Genomic DNA, 20,234 nt, shown 5'->3' on the forward strand with positions numbered 1-20,234 from the left:
ACACACACACACACTGTTCTTTGTAATATATCCTGTATACTGCTCTGTCATGAAACCTCGGCTAAAGAATTAAATCGATATCTTTATATTCGATTACATCAGTCTCGCTCGATTACACGCGCGTCCCCCTTTGCCATTTTCTTTTCCCTTCATTTGCTAAATGCGCTTGCTCAGTTCCATCATATTCTACCGCACTGTAAAGTGTAGATGTGGCTGTAGTTTTCGAAGCTACTTTAAACCCACGACTAAATAAGATCAGAATGAAAGTTTTATGGTTATGCATGCTTTTGACGCTTACCTTTGCCCTAGGAAACCAGGAAGAGCGTCTTCCAAAGAAATGCGAAGGTACTGTTGCGGTTTTTCCATCATCTGCGACCTGCTAATCAGTGTCTTGTTAACTTAGTTGTCCTACACGTTTATAACTATTCTGAATGGTATAGATAAATAGATATTTTCCTATGAAAAGATGTTGATTTCTGTCATTTTACTGTGATTTTGTATGTTTGCCAGTCTTCTGCAACTGGTAGGATGGCGTTTATGCAGCCCGTTTACACTCGACAGACTTCATATTCCTCCTCTCTCTCTGGCAGTTTGCAAGTTCTTGACAGTAGAGTTGCAAGCAAGTTTGGAAAGGAGTGGCCGCTCTAAAGAGGTTCTGGAGGTTGGAGAGATACTGGATACTGGAAAACGCAGGCGCAAAATCAAGTACAACACCTCGTAAGACACTGTCGCTCAGTAGTGATTAGGATCCATGATTAGATTATTTGTAGTTAGAGACATGCGTAGTCACTCTGTTTATGATACTTATAGTGAAATAGGAAACCATATATGTTACTTTAAAGTAATTAAAGTTTAATTTAGCGTTTTTTCCCCCCCCTTTTTAGGGAAACACGATTAACAGAGGCTATGGACAACATCTGTGAAGGTATACTGCAGTACAGTGTCCATGCTGAAAGACCTGGGAGCCTCCGATATGCTAAGGTGGTACTACTACACTAATCAACCCATTTCTTTCTTTATTATCAATGTTAATCCATTTTGTAAGACAAATATCCTGGTTACTTCTGCAATCAGGACATAAAATGATTGAGTAGGAATATAGTGGTAGGAACCTTTCATGTTCACTAACACATTCTGCAAACTTATATAATGCTTTGTATAGATGATCAGTGATTACTAAATAGATGATCACTTCATTGCAAAATGCATGTGGGTGGGGGATGAGTACTCCCCTTTTTTCAGAAGGCAAAAGGCGTAGCATTCTTGTGGCATTGGTACTGGGTCATGCATTTAAAACAATGTTTGGGAATCCCTGTAGCATGCCATGTGTCTGTACAGTCTGTACATTGTGTGTCATTGTGAACGTGCATGTTTGGCAGGGCACCAGTCAGACTATGAGCACACTGAAGAACCTGGTTAATAAAGGAGTAAAGGTGGACCTGGGTATCCCCTATGAGCTCTGGGACGAGCCGTCTGTTGAGGTGGCAGACATGAAGAGACAGGTAATACTGCAGCTGCCAAACAACAGCTAGGCCATGTGGGGTGGGTCCTGTGTATATACATCCTGTGTGTTACTTTCATGTATGAAATCTGGTATAGGATGCTGTATTTGTTCTTGTTACCCTATAGCATGTGTGAGTGTGACAACATAAAAAAAATATATGAGGAGGTGATAGAAGGGTGTCTTTGACCAACACACTCACTCACTCACTCTCTCTCTCTCTCTCTCTCTCTCTCTCTCTCTCTCTCTCTCTCTCTCTCAAATATATATATATATATATATATATATATATATATATATATATATATATATATATAATTACATACACACTTTGTACATGTTATTTTGTTATGTTTCAGTGTGAGACTATGTTGGAAGAGTATGAGGAGGTGGTAGAGGATTGGTACTTCAATCACCAGGAGGAAAGACTGGAGAAGTTCCTTTGTGAAACCCACATCTTGAAAAACTCAGACTCAGGTGACAGTTTTTCCACAAGCACACACATTGTGTACTGAATGACTCTTAACAAAGTGTCTATGCTTCGTATGCGCCACTCATTCGTTCACATTTTTTTTTATATACCCAACCTCCTTTTAAATTTTGTTTCAGAATGTCTGAAGGAGACATGGAAGGGTGACATGGGGATGAAGGAGGTAACCAAGGAGCCCGAGAGCGAGGCAGAGGGCGATAAGCAAATGCATGATGCAGCAGAACTCTGACAGCAGAATGCAACATGGCTGATGAACTCAGCCAGACAGCTGGGCGCTACAGTCCTCATGCTACAATAAAGCCTACAATAAGTGATCCAGAAAGGCCAAGCCATTCAAAAAACATTTACTTTTTTGTTTGTTTGTATGTTTGTTTTTGGTAGCAAAAGGCAGCACTACAGTGACTAATCAGTGTCACTTCCAGAAGTTTCTAATATGTATGGGCCTCTCTGTCCAGTTTGTTTTGTATCCCAATCAGTCAATCTCAAACAGCACTTTCAAGCAATAACAAAAAGACTCTTTTACACTGTGACAGGTTGTACTGGGACACTGTTACTATGAGAGCCAGCCAGCCCTGACTGTTATGGGATTCTTGAGGTTCAGAAGTTCATGTCATCCAATACTTGGTTCTGAATCACTACAACTCATATCTTGGTTTACATCTTAAGGAATGTTATATCAATGTTATATCTTATGTCAATGCAGTTCTGCCATTGATAATGGCAACACTCTGGGAAATGTGCCTTTTTGATATAAAACTGCCTCTTTGTTATTTAGAACGAATGACCTCAACACTAGTCACCTTAAATATGCAGTAACAAGAATTTTGTCATAGTGAACTCTTGCAGTATTATATGAGCATGTGATATTTAATATGTAATATTTTTCTTGTTTTCAAAAATCTTTTTTATGCAATTAGGTATTTACTATTTAGTGTACAATTGCTGCATGTATATTTTGACATTTTTAATAAAATATTTTATACTGTCCATATTTGTTTCTTGATTAAATTGAGATTGTACTTATACTGTGAGTAATGTTCTCTCTGCTAGACTAAGAAGACTAATTAGTCTTAAAAGTGCAACATGACATTGTTGTTGTTTTTGTTTGGTTTTTATTCCATCCAGCACATCCATGTGATGAGTGAGCTTTATACTTACTGATGATTCTTTTCCAACCTACACTGAGTGCAATCAAATTGAATTAACTTAAGGTGAAAACTTTGTGCAAATTAGCTAATTTGCTTTTCCCTTCCTAAAACCCCCTTTATTGGCTGAATTGATTTGCCCTTAGTAAACATCATTTTGCTGCAATAGATCCAGTGAAGTATTTAACCAAAATGGAGTGTTTGGTGCTTCTTTTGGGTTTGATCTTTGGTTTGTTTTTTATGTTTATGTTATGTTTTTATGTTGCATCCCTTCTTGGTTCTCCACCTCAGTTTTTGGTTTATGAGCAAAGCAACTCAAAGCACCTCTTTGTGGACAAACCCTACTTTAATTCCATAGCAGTAACATGTGGGCAGCCTCAATGGAGGTCTGCGTTAAAGCTGACTTGTTTGTTACTGGTATGGCTGTGCAGGACCATGAGCTCATGCTGTGGTCTGAATGTTCTGTTCAAGATGCCTGCAGAGCTATAAAGTGTGAGGAGACTGAGTTTAAGATCAGTGTGCCAGTTGACAAGTCTGGCACCAACCTGTGGGCAAACTGATTTTTTAAATTTCTTTTGTTATTATTTTTGTTACTTACTTCTGCTATTACAAAAGGTTGTAGTACTGATAATGTTCCGTGTGGACTTTGTAATGAATGGTTCAGTAGGAATGCTAAGTTATTACTCTACCAGAAGAGTACTACCCTTACTGATAAAAGGTTGCAACATTGTGTATTTTCCTGAAAAATGGATGTTATCATTGATTTATTCATTTTATTTTACTTCAAGGACTCTGTAGTAATTTTCTTTGGTAGCCTTTTCCCATTTTTGATGTTCTATTGCAGATGACCGATGATTTGTTGATCTACACTAATCTCCTGCTTTATGTTCCAGCTCCCTTTCCTAATGGGGTGGTGAAAATGGGGCATACAGCCATTCCCATTGAGTGTCATTACAATAGGTTGGTTAGCTCCAGTAGAACTCCTAAAGCTCAGTCGATGGGGCTTGCTGAACACAGTAATTGTGTACTGCAACTTCATTATCTGAGTCTTAGTGGGGAGATGATGGTACCATTAGCACTCACTCTCACACGCAGGAAATGTGGTGTAAGAAGTGGGGCTCTCAAACCCATCTGGTTTCCATTTACCTCCATGGTGTCGGAGCAGAAGGAGATGGATATTGGCATGAAGCTTGTATCAGCTGATCCAACCCTGTCTTCAAACCTCCCGCAAAAGTACATTTATTATTTTTTGATTTAAAATATTTGCAGTAATCTTGGTTTTCCATGTTTTTCAGTAACGTTTCAATAATGGGGTGAAGCCAACTGAATTTACAGGAGCGCCATATTAATAAGCTTTCCTTTTGACTTTATATATTGGAAGCATCTGCTTTTTTTGGGGGGGGGGGGGGGGTGGCACCAGGGGCAGTGGTGTTCTAGTGGTTCGGAGACCAATATGGCTGCGCTTAACAAGCGATCAATGAACTGGCTGCTGGTCAAAGGCTATACCTGTATCACTTTCATTTGGTTTGTTCTGATCCAGATGGTTGGAGTAGTAAATTTGCCCATGGTGGCTACCACCTGGGAGATGTTATAATGGTTGAAGCATATGTGGGTACAGCCGGTGACCTGCCACTTCGTGTCTATGTGGACACATGTGTTGCTACACAGATGCCTGATGGCTCCACTGGTCCTAGATATGTTTTCATCAAGAATGGGTAAAAAAGTTGCTCATGTCCTTTTGGCATATTTTATGTCCAACTCTGTCAAAATGGTATTGTTTAACTGCACCATACATTTCTCTACAATAATGTCTGTTATTAACAATATAGTTGTACTTGGTGGACATGGTCTTTGCAAACTGTTTACATTGTGTAGAGGATATCATGAATTTGTCATGCAAATGGTTCATGCAGCACACCAGTTGTTTTATCACCTTTGTAAGTGCATGCTTGACTCTCTGCAACAGATTCTTCCTTATTCCTGCCCCGTTGTCAGGATAACAGCCTATGCTTTCACCTGGATGCTTCTAGGTTTCATTCTACTGACAGTAACAAGGTTGGCAATTGGCTTTTATCTGTCGCATGCATCTTCTGTTCTTGCTTTGCTTCCTAACCTTTTTCTTTCTCTGGCCTGGGATAACTCCTAATAACTGTTCTTGCAGATATACATCATGTTTCTTCTGGTCATAGTGCCCATTATGCATGGCTATACTGAGAGGCGGGCTTGCTCATACATTTCTGGAAGGTAAGGATTTCTTTACAGATTTCTATAATGCAAGTGGATGATTATATACACCTTCAATAAACATGCAAAATTCCTAGAATTGTGGTTACAGTAGAAGTCTTCCAGCGACAAGTACTTGTTCATTTTGATGTGATTAGAAAGTGAGACGCCAAAGGAAGTATTTTCACACACTCATGAAGTGTTCAGGCAGTTATGATGAGCCAGGTTGACAAGGCCGCCCCCTTGGTTCACACCCTCACCCGCAGGGAAACGTGCAGCAGCCAGCTTCCCAGTCAAATTGCTATTTTACCTGCATAACACAAGTAAGGTCTTGAAGAGCTTGTTGAAGTGACAGGATGGAATGGCCTCTTCCAGGGCATTGGTGGAGTGAAATCAAGAATCTGTACAGTTGTCAACTTCAGTTCCATCAGCTGTGCCTTTAGAGAAACTAAAGGGGGTGGGGGTGGGGGGTGGGGGAGTACAGCAAGTGAACTACCCAGCATAATGTTTCCAAAGGTGTGTAGTTCATTCACAATGCACAGCAGTGATCACTTGTGCTCAGTCACTTCTCAAGACATCGGATCCACTGATTTTACTGTCCCTCTTTCTTTTTTTTTCCTTTGGCAGATGTTTTTGTTCACTATTATGAATTGACTTCTGATCTCTCATCAGATGGTGATCTGTAGACGGGAATGACGAGGTGTGTGTTTGACCTGTAGTCACGGTAACTCTGCACAGGACTTGGACTGAGCCACAATATACCAGCCACCAAGGTAACGGAGATGGCTGGAAGGTGACCAAGCAACAAAGTGATGAGCAAAGGGGCAATGCAGTTCTAAGTTATACAATGACTGCACCGTTTAACCCCCGTTTACTCTGCTACAGAGTAGTGGAGTGATGGCATGTGGTCCTAATGTTTAAAACCCAGTCAGGAGTTTGTACACCTGGGACTAGTTGGGAGTTTCTATAGTAGTTGAAGTGCACAAAGCTTTTGCCTTGGTGGTTCCAGTCAACCTGAACTGTGATGCAGCCATTCATGATCAGGGCTTCAGAGACTGGCTTCTGAATAGGCAGAGTAAAATCAGATTTGGGGCTGCTTTTTAAAAAAAAAAGTCTTAACCATATTCCTTCTTTTCAGAGTGGAGGAGGAAGCCACTATTGGGCCCCTTGATGTCCAACCATAGTTTCAAAGAAATGTAGGGTGAGTGGTCCATGTCTATTGGTCATAGTTACACAAGTGTAGACCCTTTTTGAAAAAGGATTTAACAAGGTAATCCTGTTGGCTATAAACTTGATCTGAGGCTGTAGTCTTAATCTTTCTTATAGAACACAAGTGCACTCTCCAGCTCCATCTTGTTAATTCAAATACAAGACCATTATTACAAGGATATACTATAACTGATTTTTCACTGACCTATATTGCTAGTGAATGTCTATATTCTCTATTGATGCAAAAAATCAAGAAAAGGGGGAAACCTTTGACTTGAGGGCTTTTCTTTTTTCCCCTTTCATTATTTTAGCATTGTCCACGTGTTTAAGCGGCAATGGAGATTTGGATACATAGAATAAGCTTATTTGAATCAAGCACGTGACACACTGCAATCTTGGCTGCATTGTAGCCAAGCATTGTAATGTCCCAACTTGATGTGTTTTCCAGCATAGGAATTTGTCATTTCCTTGCATTCACTTTGGAAGAGAAGGTTATGTTCACAGCCACTTTTATGTCCTAGTGCTTGAAATGTGGTATGACTTTAAGGACATCCAACAAAAGGAGCTGTAGCAGATTCTCATATTTCACAATCTAGGACTGATTACCAGGGCATGCCCCATTTTAGTGTTTTCCATCTGGCTCAGGCAGTTGAATAACCAGCTAGACATGGTCCTTCATAAGTATAAAACCGGTACACACTACTGTTTGAACTACTGGTAAATGTGTTGTTCTTGAAGCATGACTGGAAAATGAAGATGGTTTATAATCAGCAATGAACCCCCCCCCCCCCCCTCTTTTTTTTGGTGAGTTAAAAAAAAAAAACCAACTTATTGCAGTTTTTCGGCATTTAAATGATTTTCCTTTTGTGATATAACTGTAGTAAAGTCAAAATCCAGACTTGTCTTCTCTACTCTTTAAAAAAAATGCCATTAGTAAACGTCCTTAGCTTGCATACCAGATCAATATAAACTGTGTTATGTAATATGGAACTTTTGCATTTAAGGGTAAGTAATGCAAGTAATGATTGGTTATGCTGCTGAAGTACTCTGATTCCAATAACCTGTGGAATACATGCTTCCAGGACACAGTTGTTAAAGTATCTGCTGTGTTTATGCACGCAAATCTGCCACCTGCTCACCTGCACAAGTCTGAGGACGTTGGTAATCAAGTTGAATGCTTTTTTTTTTTTAAAGTTTGACTTTCAGAGTGCATTTGCTTCCAAACATTTCCAAACAGACCTGTTACTGACACTCTCATATGAACAGGAAGGTACTAGCCATTGAAAAATTCCTCACTTTCCCTTCAATCTCCTATTTAATATCTTGCACTCTGCATTCAGATTCCTTACCCATCATTTCAGGCAGTGCATGTTTGCAGAAATGCTTGCTGGAAGCTATTTCAGGAGGCTGGAGAGGAAATGACCTTTGAGACTCTACCGGGACACCTGGAAGGGTCACCTGTGATTCCTAGACTGAAATGAAATGAGCTGAAATCTCTAAAAGCTGCGTTATTGAAGGATAACCTAGCGTGGTGCAAATTGAATTACAAGCTGCATGCCTCTAGGTGATGCCTTCATAGTGTATGGAGAAGAAAATGGAGCAGGCTGCAGTGCAAACCTATGTTCTTGTCCTTTCAACAATAAACTGGTAACAAAGAAAAGTAGGATCATAAAATCATATTTTTGATTACTGGAGGGGAACATCTAAAAATACCACTTTTTCTACTATATAAAAATAAAAACCATATTCCAATAAATCATACTGCATATGGTTCCTGAATAATAAGCCTTTGGCATAAATCCAGGGAGCCTTGAAGCCTAAACTGCTGTTCTCCCATCCATGGTTGATTATGAGTTCTTAACCTGAGGGTCACAATGTTTTTAAAATGGTAAAAAAAAATAAAAATAAAAAATGCAGCACTATGAAAGAGGTTAAGAACCTCTCATTGAAGGCAATTGTATGCGTTTGCATGGTTTCTAAGACAACCCAAATTTTATTTGGAGGTAAGCCTCCTCACAGTAATTACCATTCGATAATGTACTATTTACCTCATGGATTTGCTTTGTTGGTTAGAACATATCTATTTAATATTTTAGGTGTTTTTCATTTCAAATTTCAGTTTCGTCTAAGAGGAAAATGAGCCTCTGTGGTTTGCTCATTCCAAAACAGTTTGATCTTGCTAGAACAGGCACAATTTTAAAACAAAATAGGATTTAAAGCTGACCATCACAACAAAGATGGCAGAGACAGTAGAAGTGTTCTAAGAATTTAAAATTTTGGGCAGGATTAAAATAATCTGTAAACTGACATCGACAGAGAAATATCTTACTGCTAGTCCCACTGTATTAAGCATTTTTGAATTATAACAGAAACTAGACAAGGGGTCCTATACGTTTGTTATTTAGTTGTATTTGCTAAAAGGATGAATAACTGATGTTGGAACAGCTCTAAAAGTGCTGAAACATGAGCTAAGTGACTTTCACCGTAGATCTCTCTTGGAGTTCCACTTCTGCCATTTTCTCAGGCTTGATGTCTGGACTTCCACATAGCCTCTTCTCAGCTATTACACGGTATGAAATTTTCCCACATGCGACTCTATAGCTGCGACTGGGTGCCCCACCTAGCTCAAGCTAAGCTTCACTTAATTATGATGTACAATCATCATGATGGTTCATCTCTCAATTAAAGTTATTATACTTGTCTCCTGTCCAAGGTCATCAAAATCTAAACCGTATCGCTCCAGTGCGTGAGCGTGTGCGCTCACACCTGCGAAACGGTTCTCAAGGGCATAAGTCAGCCATATGGGACTGCTCTGGGAAAGTTGCTTTGTCTCTCCTTCCTCAGTTCATTTGTTCTTTTTTTCTTTTCGGTCTCTCCCTCTCGCAGTTCCATCTGTGAGTTTCACTGCATTTTGAGAGCGACATGGGTTACTTCTGGGACTGGCGCAATGTTTTGGTCAAGTGTTCTTTCACTTGTACGTTCAACTGACACTAAATTGATGACCTCAGGGCTACCGGTTCAAAATCCTGGCGCTGTGCCCTTAAACATAGCACTCTTCCCCCCCCCACCTAATTGCTTTTGGCAACGTAGAAACACTCCATCATTACTGCTCCACCGGTTGCTGAAGATAAATGAAACGCGAACATGTCTTTTTCGTAGTTTCCTCTTAAAGCCGCCGATCAATACGCCCGCCTGCAATTAAAAACATTGGAAGCTTCCTTTCTCAGTCCCGCGTTTGTTTGTGCGCGCGCGCGCGCGCGCGTGTGTGTGTGTGTGTGTGTGTGTGTGTGTGTGTGTGTGTGTGTGTGTGTGTGTGAGAGAGAGAGAGAGAGAGAGAGAGAGAGAGAGAGAGCGAGCGAGAGAGCGAGCGTGTGTGTGACGTCAGTATGACACTTAACCCCTGCTGCGGAAAGCTAGTGACAGCAGTGGGTTCGCAAAGCGCGCCGCTCGGCTAGAAAGCTTTTAACTTACTATGCCATTATTGATCAACACCACGAGACTTGGGCGAACTGGCAGCTTGCACTGAAATTGCACGTGGTAGGTGTTTTTTGTTTTTGTTATTTGTTGTGTTATAATTAATCTTCCTCCTTGTTTGTATTTGGTTATGGACTTGGCAGAATTGATTTGCTTAAATTTAGAACTGAATGCAAAGACACTGACAAGCTGATTGGTTTTGAAATAGCAATAGGGCTGAAGTTCCCTCTAAAACTACTCATAAATGGTCCGATAATAGTTAGCTCCTGTCATTGAAGTGCAAAAAAAGTAATTCCGCTGCCCGTGGGCTATAAATTGCCGCTGGTTTGGTGAGATATTTAGAATATAAGACGTAGCATCATTATATAATAACTTTGGTGTGAATCTGACCTCAAAACGTATGTTTAATATACTTTAGATATGCTGGAAAAACTCCAGCGTCACAACACTGCTTTTGACTCTGGTTTGCTGATAGATGAACAATATTAAACGATATCAATTCCACAACAAATGAAATTCTGAATGTTGTGAAATTTACCTCAGAAAGCATGATATGGAGAACCTTAATTATCGACTGTAAAATAAATGAAATTTAAAATATTAATTTCCTTTTTTTTTTTAGCTTATTACAGAAATCCACAACGGACAATTTATGTATCTCTGTCGTTTTCATTTCTGCGAACAGATTTGATCAGGTGAACAACTTTTAAATGTACTTTACTGTACCTGATTTTTCTAAGTGAACTTTATTTCAGGACGATAATAATTAATACAATTTATTATTATTATTATTATTATTATTATTATTATTATTATTACCTGTCATTTTATATTGCAGTTTCGGCACACAAAACATAAAGTAATAGATTACAATTTTAAAAGTCAGCAAAAATTACTTCTAGCAAGAGAGCATTCACAAAGGTTTGCTCAGCGAAGAAGATTCGATAGTCCTTAAGTGGCGAGTCATGTCCAATATTAGTAGCACATGAATTATAATTTGTTATAAATTACACTGTATATTATCTCATATATCGTGAGTAGATTGATAATTTAAAAGTTCGTTTGTCTTTGTAATGGCCAAAGTTCTAATCAAAGGGTCTTTGGGCGTAAAACGACACAAAACAATGCAAATCACTCTTTGGTATATACACGGAAAGTTACTGAAATTATAATTATAATTATAATTATAAAATTAGAACTGCACACTTTGTTTGTTTTAAAACCCTAACTATGAGGTTTGTTTTTTAAACATTTATGCTAAGTAATTAATTTTTTTCCATCTTAGAGACTGACCTATAATTTTAAATAATTCCTACTGTATCAAATTAATATAATCTGTGATGGATATGAACTTGAAATTGTTTCTAATAGTGCTGACGGCTTCAAAACAACATAAAACAATAGCGCAAGAGAGACAGCTTCTCGCAGCCTGAGACCCCGTAGCCAGCTGCGAGATCGTTATTTTCTTATAAAAATGCAATTTCCGTTTTCCGTCCATGGGTGCACTTTGAAGCTTGGTGCACAGTGACATATGTCAGGTCAACTGATGATTACGACTGGTTGTGATTATAGATCCATAAAACATCGTTTTTCATTAAATAAACATTATAGTGATGGAGCACGGTTCCGTTTAATTTACATCCCACAACAATATCAACGTGAAATTAATATCGTGCAAGCTTGTAGCCATATATCAAACCTATTTGTGACAGACTTACGTGATTAATATATATTACACGGTATATATTATATTATACGCATGATTTGGGTTTGAATAAAAAGATTTAACGGTGCTCTTTGAAAAACTGATACACCCTCTTATTAACATTGTTTTGCTTTCATATTCCTTTAAATTAAATTGATCGATTTACAGTTCTGACAGCCCACCCTAATTTTCTTGTGGAATGTTATGTTTGGCTCACGCGGACGGCGAATTCAAATGCAACCGTTTTTCAGCGTTAATACTAAACCTTGTAAGGAAATCTCGCTACCAGGTCACATAACCTAGCCTGGGAGTGTGTGTGTCTCGCTTTATTTTGTACATATGGTTTCCCTTTCAAACATGAATGAACGAACAGTCCTCCAGTGTCTGTTTTGTTAAACATATGAACAGTATAACTCAGAATACCAAGTACCTTTTCTATAGCGAAGTCGGCAGGAGTAGTCAGCCGAATAAACGCCTGTATATTAACAGCATATTGCGCACACAAGTCTGCCTAAATTAGGATGTTCGAAACATGAATGAATAATTGCAGGTTGCAGATTCATGACTTGTCTGGACAGTACCTACTAAAAACATAACATCACTTTATGTGGCAACCGTTTATCTTCTAGATATTTTAACGCATATGGAGATCTTTTGATAGGCCTAATTACAATAATTTTTATAATCTGTTTTGACAGACTGTAAGGGTAGGTGGTGTTTTGGGTGGTGTTTTTCATTAAGTACTGTATTTTAGATCTTTTTTTTTTTTTTTTTTTTTTTTTTTTTTTAACTCTAAACGCACAGCACCATGTCTCTAGTAGATTACAGCGGACAGGGCAGTTTAACAAATAGCCCATACCAAAGACGTGTGTGTCTGACAGACACGAGCCTTTATCTGAAGATACGAGCAGTGAAAATCCATTTTCTGAGGCCTGTCAGTGTTCCACTGTCACTGCTCCACTAAAATTAGATTAATACACCTACAGCACCGGCTTCCTGGAATGTTCTGAAACCGTCAGTGCCTGTAGATGGCAAAAATGACTGCAGTGTGGGGCCTCTGGCACTACTTAATAGCGGTTGCCACTCTATCAGCGAGGTTTCAGTTGTCTTATGTTTATAAGAAGAAAAGTATTTTACCAAAGCTGTTACGGTATAGCTCCGCGCGTGGGTTCTATGCACCGGTGCACGACGACACAACGTTGACTTAGCTATCCACTGAGTTGTCTTGTTTCTTGTATCTGTCTTGCTTTAGTTTATTTTTAATATTGTCGTAAGTACTTTTTGGCTGCATGTCTTGAATGTGTATGTGTTCGTGTAAAAGAACACGTGTTTCTCTTTTGAAAGGTAAACATTTAAAATGCTGTGATTAATAATAGGGACCAAAACGAATGTTTTCCCATTTGGCCGTAATTACAATTAATTGTGCAATTCTAAATGCCCAAAGTCTTTGTTGGAATTCTCCGGCAAACTCTCTTCCTCCTCCTGAGTCTTTGCGGGAGCGCTTGTCAGAGCCTGAGCGTGAAACACCAGCAAAGTGTAATCCATGACGAGGTATGTTAAAGTGTGACAGGCCGACAAAACCTCAGGGATCTGCTCGAGAGCGCAACGCAAAAGCTCACATTTAGGATTTGAAAAGCAGCACTAAGCTGACAGGTATCCAGGGCTTTGGAGAATGAATCTGCAAATTCATTCAAATGTGCTAAATCCATTTGAGAGAGATTAGACACGACGGAGACTTGGCCTCGTAAATTAACAAAATAGTCTATGTAAAAGCTCGTTAGCAGAATGTTATTTAAAGTATTCAAGTTAAGATGGTCTTTGGTCAAACATGCATAGTCTGTGTCTACCAGATCTTTCTAGATCTTGTTACATCTAGGCCTATGTTTGAACAAAGTAAACGCAAGAAACCCCAACCTTGTAAATTGGTTTATGGGCCCAAGAGGCTGCTTACTGTCACCTCAACGACCAGGGCAGCAAATGGGGGGTAAAGAAAAACTACCTGGACTTGGAGCAATATTCACAACGTATCACAAACGGATAACGGAAATATGTTTTGTAACATAAGAACATTTAAACGCATCCTGTCATATTTGATGCTTACACAGGTTTATGACTGCTGGGCGCCTTAAACAAAATTATTATGTCAATTTATTTTTGACGTCGTGGTAACATTTTGTAGCCTGTGGGCTAAAGAAGAACCGCTATCATCTTCAAAGAGGGGTGCGTCTTAAGTGTATCGAGTTATCTAACTTCTCCCCGTCAATCGTAGCGTCTGAATTTATGGAAAGAGAAAGATAAATTGTGGGCACCATAACTACCTGCGCAGCTGGGATAAGACAAGACAAAGACTGCTGTACGAAGTGTAAATGTGGCCTTTGGGAGAGAATTGTCCCTAAATACCAGAACTAAAACCTTTAGAGGATCACCGGTCCATCGAGGAGCCTCCATGTAGCCTAATGAGTTCTGTTTAATTAACAATCTAATGTAACCGATTAAAAGTGCAGTAACGGGAGAGGTCACCGCCACCCCCACCAGCCATATCGCTAACCCGTTCCACTGAGCCTCGCCGCAAGCCGCGAATAGCTATCTTCACCCCCTCCCCACTTTCCTAACTCTACAGCCTTACGCATCGTCTTCCTGACACAGAGACGCCACTTCGAAATCCGAGATCCAATTAATCAGACTATCAATTAATGCGGATACGTTTTTGACAGTGTTCTCGTGTTTCCCTCGGGGCATGTCGCAACACGTTTGGAATGATCGCATGCCGAGCACCGAATCCCGGGAATGCGGGACGGGCGAACAGAAGGTGCAGTTGAACCACTCGTCACCCCAGTGTGTCAGAATGAATTGTTTTGTGGCGTTTCCAATGAAAGTACGGCCAGCTGAGCAGTCTAGATGATATGTTTCGATTTTTTTTAAAGGAAACATGTGCTGGGAATTCTACGAAAATGAGAGCGAATGTGGGAGAGAAAGCGAGAATACAAATATAAAAAGAAAGCGAGGGAATTTTGCGTTTTTACTTCTCACCCTCTGTATTGCCCCCTTTTGCCCCTTTGCCCCTGGGTCCCATACGGTTCCTCAAATTTCAGGTGGTGGGCTAACTGAGGGCGGCGACTACTCTCGCGAAACTCCCGCTCCTCTCCTACCGGGTCCGTTTATGCATCCCTGCTGACTCTGCTGTCAATGTCAAACGCTTGTTAGACCACCATCAATCATCAGCACTTAGGAATAGTCTTGGAACGATAGGGGCAGGTGATACAGAGACAGAGAGAGCAAAGAAAGATGGAGGGATGCAGAAAAGGAAGGAGAAGGCTTGTTAATTATAATTACCAACGGGATTAAAATATCCCAAAGCATAAGCTCAAATAATTAGGAAAAATGTTTGCTAGTCTAGAAGTGTGTTGTGGGAATTCAGATATTGGCTGAGTTAACAGGGAAAAAAAATAAGTTGCAGAGGTACTGACTGTGGGATTCACACACTGAATCTGTTGGGTGTGAAGCTGTTCTTTGGCATGACTGCCTGTTTCACAGTCTCCTAAGGCTACAAGCTGACAAAACAGTCTGTCACGCTGTTCATGGAAAAGTGTGATCATTGTTCATCATGTCTGTGGGCAAGTTTTTAAACTTTCCTTGGTGTTAAGTTCTTGACATAAAAACAAATAAAAAGCCACTCAGTCTCAGAGGGAGTAACACACATGTAGCCACAGAGATCAGGACTACATGCGTCTGCTGCATGTTTACCTGATAATTTTATCCAAAGCAACTTACAATTATGACTGAGTACAACTTAAGCAATTGAGGGTCAAGGATCTTACTCAGGGGCCCAACGCTGGAAACCCAGCAGGGGCTTGAACCAGCAACTTTCCAATTACAAGTCAGCCTACCACTACCACTGCTGTAGGAGATGTTCTGAAGAGACTGCCAGTTCTACATGCATTTCTCACATTCAGTGAGTACCACTCTGTGTTTTCCTTTAATCTCAGACTCCCGTCTCTCTCTTCCCCATCCTTCGTGGAGCCGGACATCCATCTTCCATGCTGTCTTTGTTGCTGAATGTCTCTCCTTCCTTTTTTCTTAACAGTTCATGATAAAGGCATTGCGTTAATATACCGTGGTAAAACAGCCGCTGTATCTTGTAACAGGAAGCTGTAAGTTGTGTCCAGAGCAGGGTTTCCACTGTTTATCATGTACATAACAATCCAAGTTCAGCCAAATGTGTGCAAAATGAATTTGAGACAGATAAGACACAAAAAACTTGTGCAAGGTCTATAGCTCATAAATTAATAAAATAGCCTGTGTAAATGTAGCTTGTTAGTAGAATATTATTTGAACCATTTAAGCCTCTGATGAAACATATAACATGTCTCCCGGACGTTACTGGATCTCCAGTGTTTATTTTAGGCCTATGTTTAAACAGAAAGTAAGCAATGATATTGGATCAGCCATAATTTCTCTTATGTTGGCCTATTTGCTTACAGAGTTGTTCACTGCTAGATCAAGCAACCAGACAAGTTTTCAGTCTTCATAGGCTTGGGTGCAAATTCAATGTAGATTGTTTACATTCATTTATTTTAGGCCTAAAAACAATATTCAGCTAATATCATAAGTGGCTATCTAACGAACACATATTTTGCCAATTTCTTCTTTGTCATGATATATTGTAGCTTTTAAAGATAACTAACTATTATTGATAGTTTTCGGTTTTTGGTTTAGCTAAAATATATACCTCCAGCTTCTTCCATCCAGTGTCAGGTGTGAATTTATAGACAGCAACACCCAGCTGTGGCAAGAGCAGGTTTGCTAATCTTCATTATAGATATAAGAAATTGTTAAGTAAATATAAAATAAATGCTGTGTCACTTGCCTGGTTCTGTACCTTTTCTTTAAGATTTTATTTACTCCTCTATCTCTTTATATCTTATTTTATCTTACTATCTTTCTTTTCTTCCATTTTTCCTCTAATCCTATTTTTCTTCACTCTTCATATATCTTCTCTTTTAATAGTTGACGTCTGTTTCTTACCTCAATTTCTGTTCCTTCTCTCCTTCTTTGTTCCCCGATTCTTCCCCACATGGTTTGTGCAGGTTTGGATTAGGAATGGGAGGATGACTATAAATTTGATGAATGGTATTGGGGTTGGAAAAGAGGGCCAGCTGTTCCTCATGCTTTTTGTCATCCCTCTCAGAAACTGCCTTTCCGTGTTCACATGCTCGTTTGGCCCCTTTCTTCGTGGGATTTTAGTCCCAGAGATGTTGAGTTGAATAGGGTTTAAAAGGCCTACATCAGGCTTGGCACTGTGACACAGACCACGCGGAGGGAGCCCCCCACTGTCACACTGGATGCTGATTGGTCAGGGCTATTGGCGTAAAATGGTCGACTCCCATCACTTGGAGCCTGTGGCATGAGCGGGGATGTTTTCAATTGGGGCACAGGTGGTGTGGTCAGACAAAATGGATATCGTGATGCTCACACTCTTTTGGCCTTCATTCATGTGTCAAATAAATCCATCAGTCACCTTTCCTGTTATGATGTGACCCCTTTTTTTTTCTTTCATTAAATGAAATTCTTCTTACTTCTTTTCCCTCTTCTGTTGCAGGCCCAATGACATCATGTCCCAGTATTACTCCCTTCCCTCCCCGGCCTTCTCTTTCCTCCTTCTGCTCCTACTCACTTTCTTCCCTCCCTCTTTCCTCTCGCTTTCTCTTTCTCAATCCTCTCTTCGCTGGGCCTCATCCAACGACCCCTGCTACCACCATGATGGGCATCCACGCCACTGCCTGTCCGATTTCATCAATGCCGCATATGGCGTGCCTGTGCTTGCCCAGGGTCTTCTGCAAGGGTCGGAGAAGAACACCAGTGCCCTGACAGACCTCCACAACCCCCACAACCTGACCTGCTGGACGGCCTCTGAAGCTTCAGGTGCCAGGGACTGGACCTTAACGGTGCCCCTTGGCAGACGTTTTGAGGTCACTTACATCAGCCTGCAGTTCTGCCAGCAGGTGGAGCCTACCACGCCGTTCTCCATCTCGATCCTGAAATCGATGGACTATGGTCACAGCTGGCGCCCCCTGCAGTTCTACTCCAGCAACTGCATGGGGAAATTTGGTCTCCCAGCTCAGTCTGTGGCTCTGACCAGGCACCAGGAGACAGAGTCCCTTTGTTCCGATCCGAGGCCCTTGCAGAAGCACCGTGGAGGGATGGTTTTGGCCTTTTCCACCCTGGACGGACGCCCTTCCTCAGCAGATTTTGAATACAGTCCTGGGCTTCAGGACTGGGTGACTGCTACTGACATCAGAATAGTATTCCACCATTCACAGGGTAAAACAGATAAGCTTGACACAAAGATAGATGAGGAGGGTGAGGTTCTGACATGGAGAAAGGGATCAAAGGGTGCAGTTGCAACTCAAAGTGAGAAGGATAGAAAGGAAAGTGCTTTGAAGATGCAAGGTAAGGATACTATTGATAAGAGTTCAGAAGGAAATGGACACAGGAAAGGGGGACAGGCAAGAAAGTCATCAAGGAGAAATCGCAACAAGAGTTCCTTAACAGAAAGTGGACACAATGTGACCCACAAACAAACTGAGGCTCAAGATGGCAGGCGCAAAGGTGGAGGTCGTAAAAAAGATGCACCCCATTGGAAGCCATGCCCAAAAGGCACATGTGATTGGATAGTAGAAGGGCAGGGTCAGGGCTCTAAGAGGGAGTTGAGGAGAAAGAGGAATAATGTTGGAATCGAAAGATCTCGTTCCAGATCAAGAAACAAGAACAGCCACCACTTCCGCCATTCCTCGCTCTCAGCTCCTCCTAGATTTCCTCTCACTCTCGCTGACATCCAGGTGGGTGGCAGGTGCAAGTGTAATGGCCACGCCTCCCACTGTCGTCGGGACAGCCAAGGTCAGGCGGTTTGTCAGTGTGAGCATCACACAGCTGGACCAGACTGCGATGTTTGTGAACCATTCTACTATGATCGGCCCTGGCAGCGGGCCACACCCACAGAGCCACACCCGTGCGTCCGTGAGTTATGATTGTACAGTGTGTGTATCATTGTCTGAATAATCTTATATAGTTTACTGTTCTTTAAATCCAGGTCTATTAATTAATGAACTGATTCCCAAACTCACACTAAAACTTAAGTAATTCCATGATCTTATAACCATCTCTCTTTATCCTGTACCTTTACTCACAAACACTTTCTGTTTGTGTCTCTCTCTCTCTCTCTCTCTCTCTCTCTCTCTCTCTCTCTCTCTCGGTTTGTTGTCACTCTCAGCATGTGAGTGTAATGGCCACTCCAGTAAATGCAGGTTCAGCATGGCAGTGTTTCAGCAGTCTGGCCGGGTCAGTGGAGGGGTGTGTTTGAAGTGCAGGCACCACACAACTGGGCGCCACTGCCAGTTCTGCCAGAGTGGATACACCCGCAACAACAGCAAGCCCATCAACCATCGCAAGGCCTGCCAACGTCAGTCTGTGTGTGTGTGTGTGTGTGTGTGTGTGTATGTGTGTGTGGTGTGTGTGTGTGTGTGTGTGTGTGTGTGTGTGTTTGTGTGTGTGAATGCCTACATGATGAATGCATGCTATGTAATACTGTAAAACTGGTTTAAATAATAACTTTCTGCCACTTATAACATTGGTTTATCAACTTATAACATTTTTGACCTGACAATTTAAAATCTTTTTAAAAATGTCTTACCATTGATTCACATGGTGAATTTTTATCATATTCTCTTGGTGTGAGTTAGAACCTGGTTCGTTTAGCTTGTGTGAGAGACAGAGAAAGGGTTAGAGTATGTGTCTGTGTTATGGCTACACTGTGAGTGTTGGAATGTGCTCTGACATTTGACCTCTGCTCTCATGTGCGTGGCATGCTTTTCGGTCTGAATATAACATCAATTCACACTGGCTGTGTGCGGTCTTCGTGTGGAGGGACATGGTCGTGTCATGCTTCACTAGGTTAACTCATAATTTAATGTGGATGTCGTATATGAAAGGCTCAGAAATATATACAACACCTAAAGCATAGTCATGTACTTTATGAACCTTGGAGGGTAAGAGCAAACACGTAAATATTTGAGTTTAGCGTGACAAAAACATTTCAAATGTTCAAAAAGGGATAAATTTACACTTTGTTAATGCTGAGGCTGGCCTGATTATTTGAAAGTGTTTAAATGTTTGCAAGGTCATGTTTAAATGTTTGAATGAGCGCTAGCTGAGTCGAAGCAGAGCTGCTCGGTTATGTCTGCTGGTTGCTCTCTTCCACATCATCCGGTTGTCATGGGGATGAGTGCTGTGGGGATGAAAGGGGCTGAAATGTGTCCTCAGAGTGATGCTAACCATTACCGGGTTTTATACCCACTTTTCCCCCCATTGCCTTTATGTGTATTTATGTTACTTGGTTTCTCTTCACCACCCCTCTGGTTTATATTTAACTTTATCCCATTGCACTCACAACCATAAACCTTACATTTAAATGTTCAATATTTGGCTGAC

General features: G+C 40.8%; 2 protein-coding genes across 3 annotated transcripts in view; both read left to right on the plus strand.

Annotated features, from left to right (window-relative positions):
• The first annotated feature begins 86 nt into the window (after positions 1 to 86).
• On the plus strand, positions 87 to 2,972 carry cnpy4 (canopy FGF signaling regulator 4). Of its 2 annotated transcripts, none has more exons than XM_027008738.2 (6): positions 87 to 345; positions 591 to 705; positions 885 to 981; positions 1,380 to 1,502; positions 1,861 to 1,978; positions 2,111 to 2,972. In XM_027008738.2, the coding sequence occupies exons 1-6, from the start codon at positions 261 to 263 to the stop codon at positions 2,218 to 2,220; spliced, it is 648 nt and encodes a 215-aa protein (XP_026864539.1). In that variant the 5' UTR covers positions 87 to 260; the 3' UTR covers positions 2,221 to 2,972. The 2 variants fall into 2 exon arrangements, with proteins under 2 accessions (XP_026864539.1, XP_026864538.1); XM_027008737.2 differs by having other exon boundaries at positions 91 to 345; positions 591 to 717.
• Positions 2,973 to 10,015: 7,043 nt separating this feature from the next.
• Positions 10,016 to 20,234, plus strand: part of ntn5 (netrin 5) — a 16,177-nt gene continuing 5,958 nt past the window's right edge. The window contains exons 1-3 of the mRNA XM_027008677.2: positions 10,016 to 10,105; positions 17,347 to 18,764; positions 19,018 to 19,206. Of these exons, the coding sequence (XP_026864478.2) occupies positions 17,360 to 18,764; positions 19,018 to 19,206 (1,594 nt within the window). The 5' untranslated portion in view covers positions 10,016 to 10,105; positions 17,347 to 17,359. The remainder of the gene's footprint in view (positions 10,106 to 17,346; positions 18,765 to 19,017; positions 19,207 to 20,234) is intronic.

The sequence above is a fragment of the Electrophorus electricus genome, chromosome 19 (assembly GCF_013358815.1).
Source record: "Electrophorus electricus isolate fEleEle1 chromosome 19, fEleEle1.pri, whole genome shotgun sequence".
In the NCBI taxonomy this organism is placed as follows: Eukaryota; Metazoa; Chordata; class Actinopteri; order Gymnotiformes; family Gymnotidae; genus Electrophorus; species Electrophorus electricus.

Coding starts and splice junctions, on each gene's coding strand:
- cnpy4 (XM_027008737.2), top strand. CDS start 261: ATGAAAGTTTTATGGTTATGCATGCTTTTGACGCTTACCTTTGCCCTA. Junction 982..1,379: donor GGAGCCTCCGATATGCTAAG/GTGGTACTACTA, acceptor CATGTTTGGCAG/GGCACCAGTCAGACTATGAG. Junction 1,979..2,110: donor CTTGAAAAACTCAGACTCAG/GTGACAGTTTTT, acceptor ATTTTGTTTCAG/AATGTCTGAAGGAGACATGG.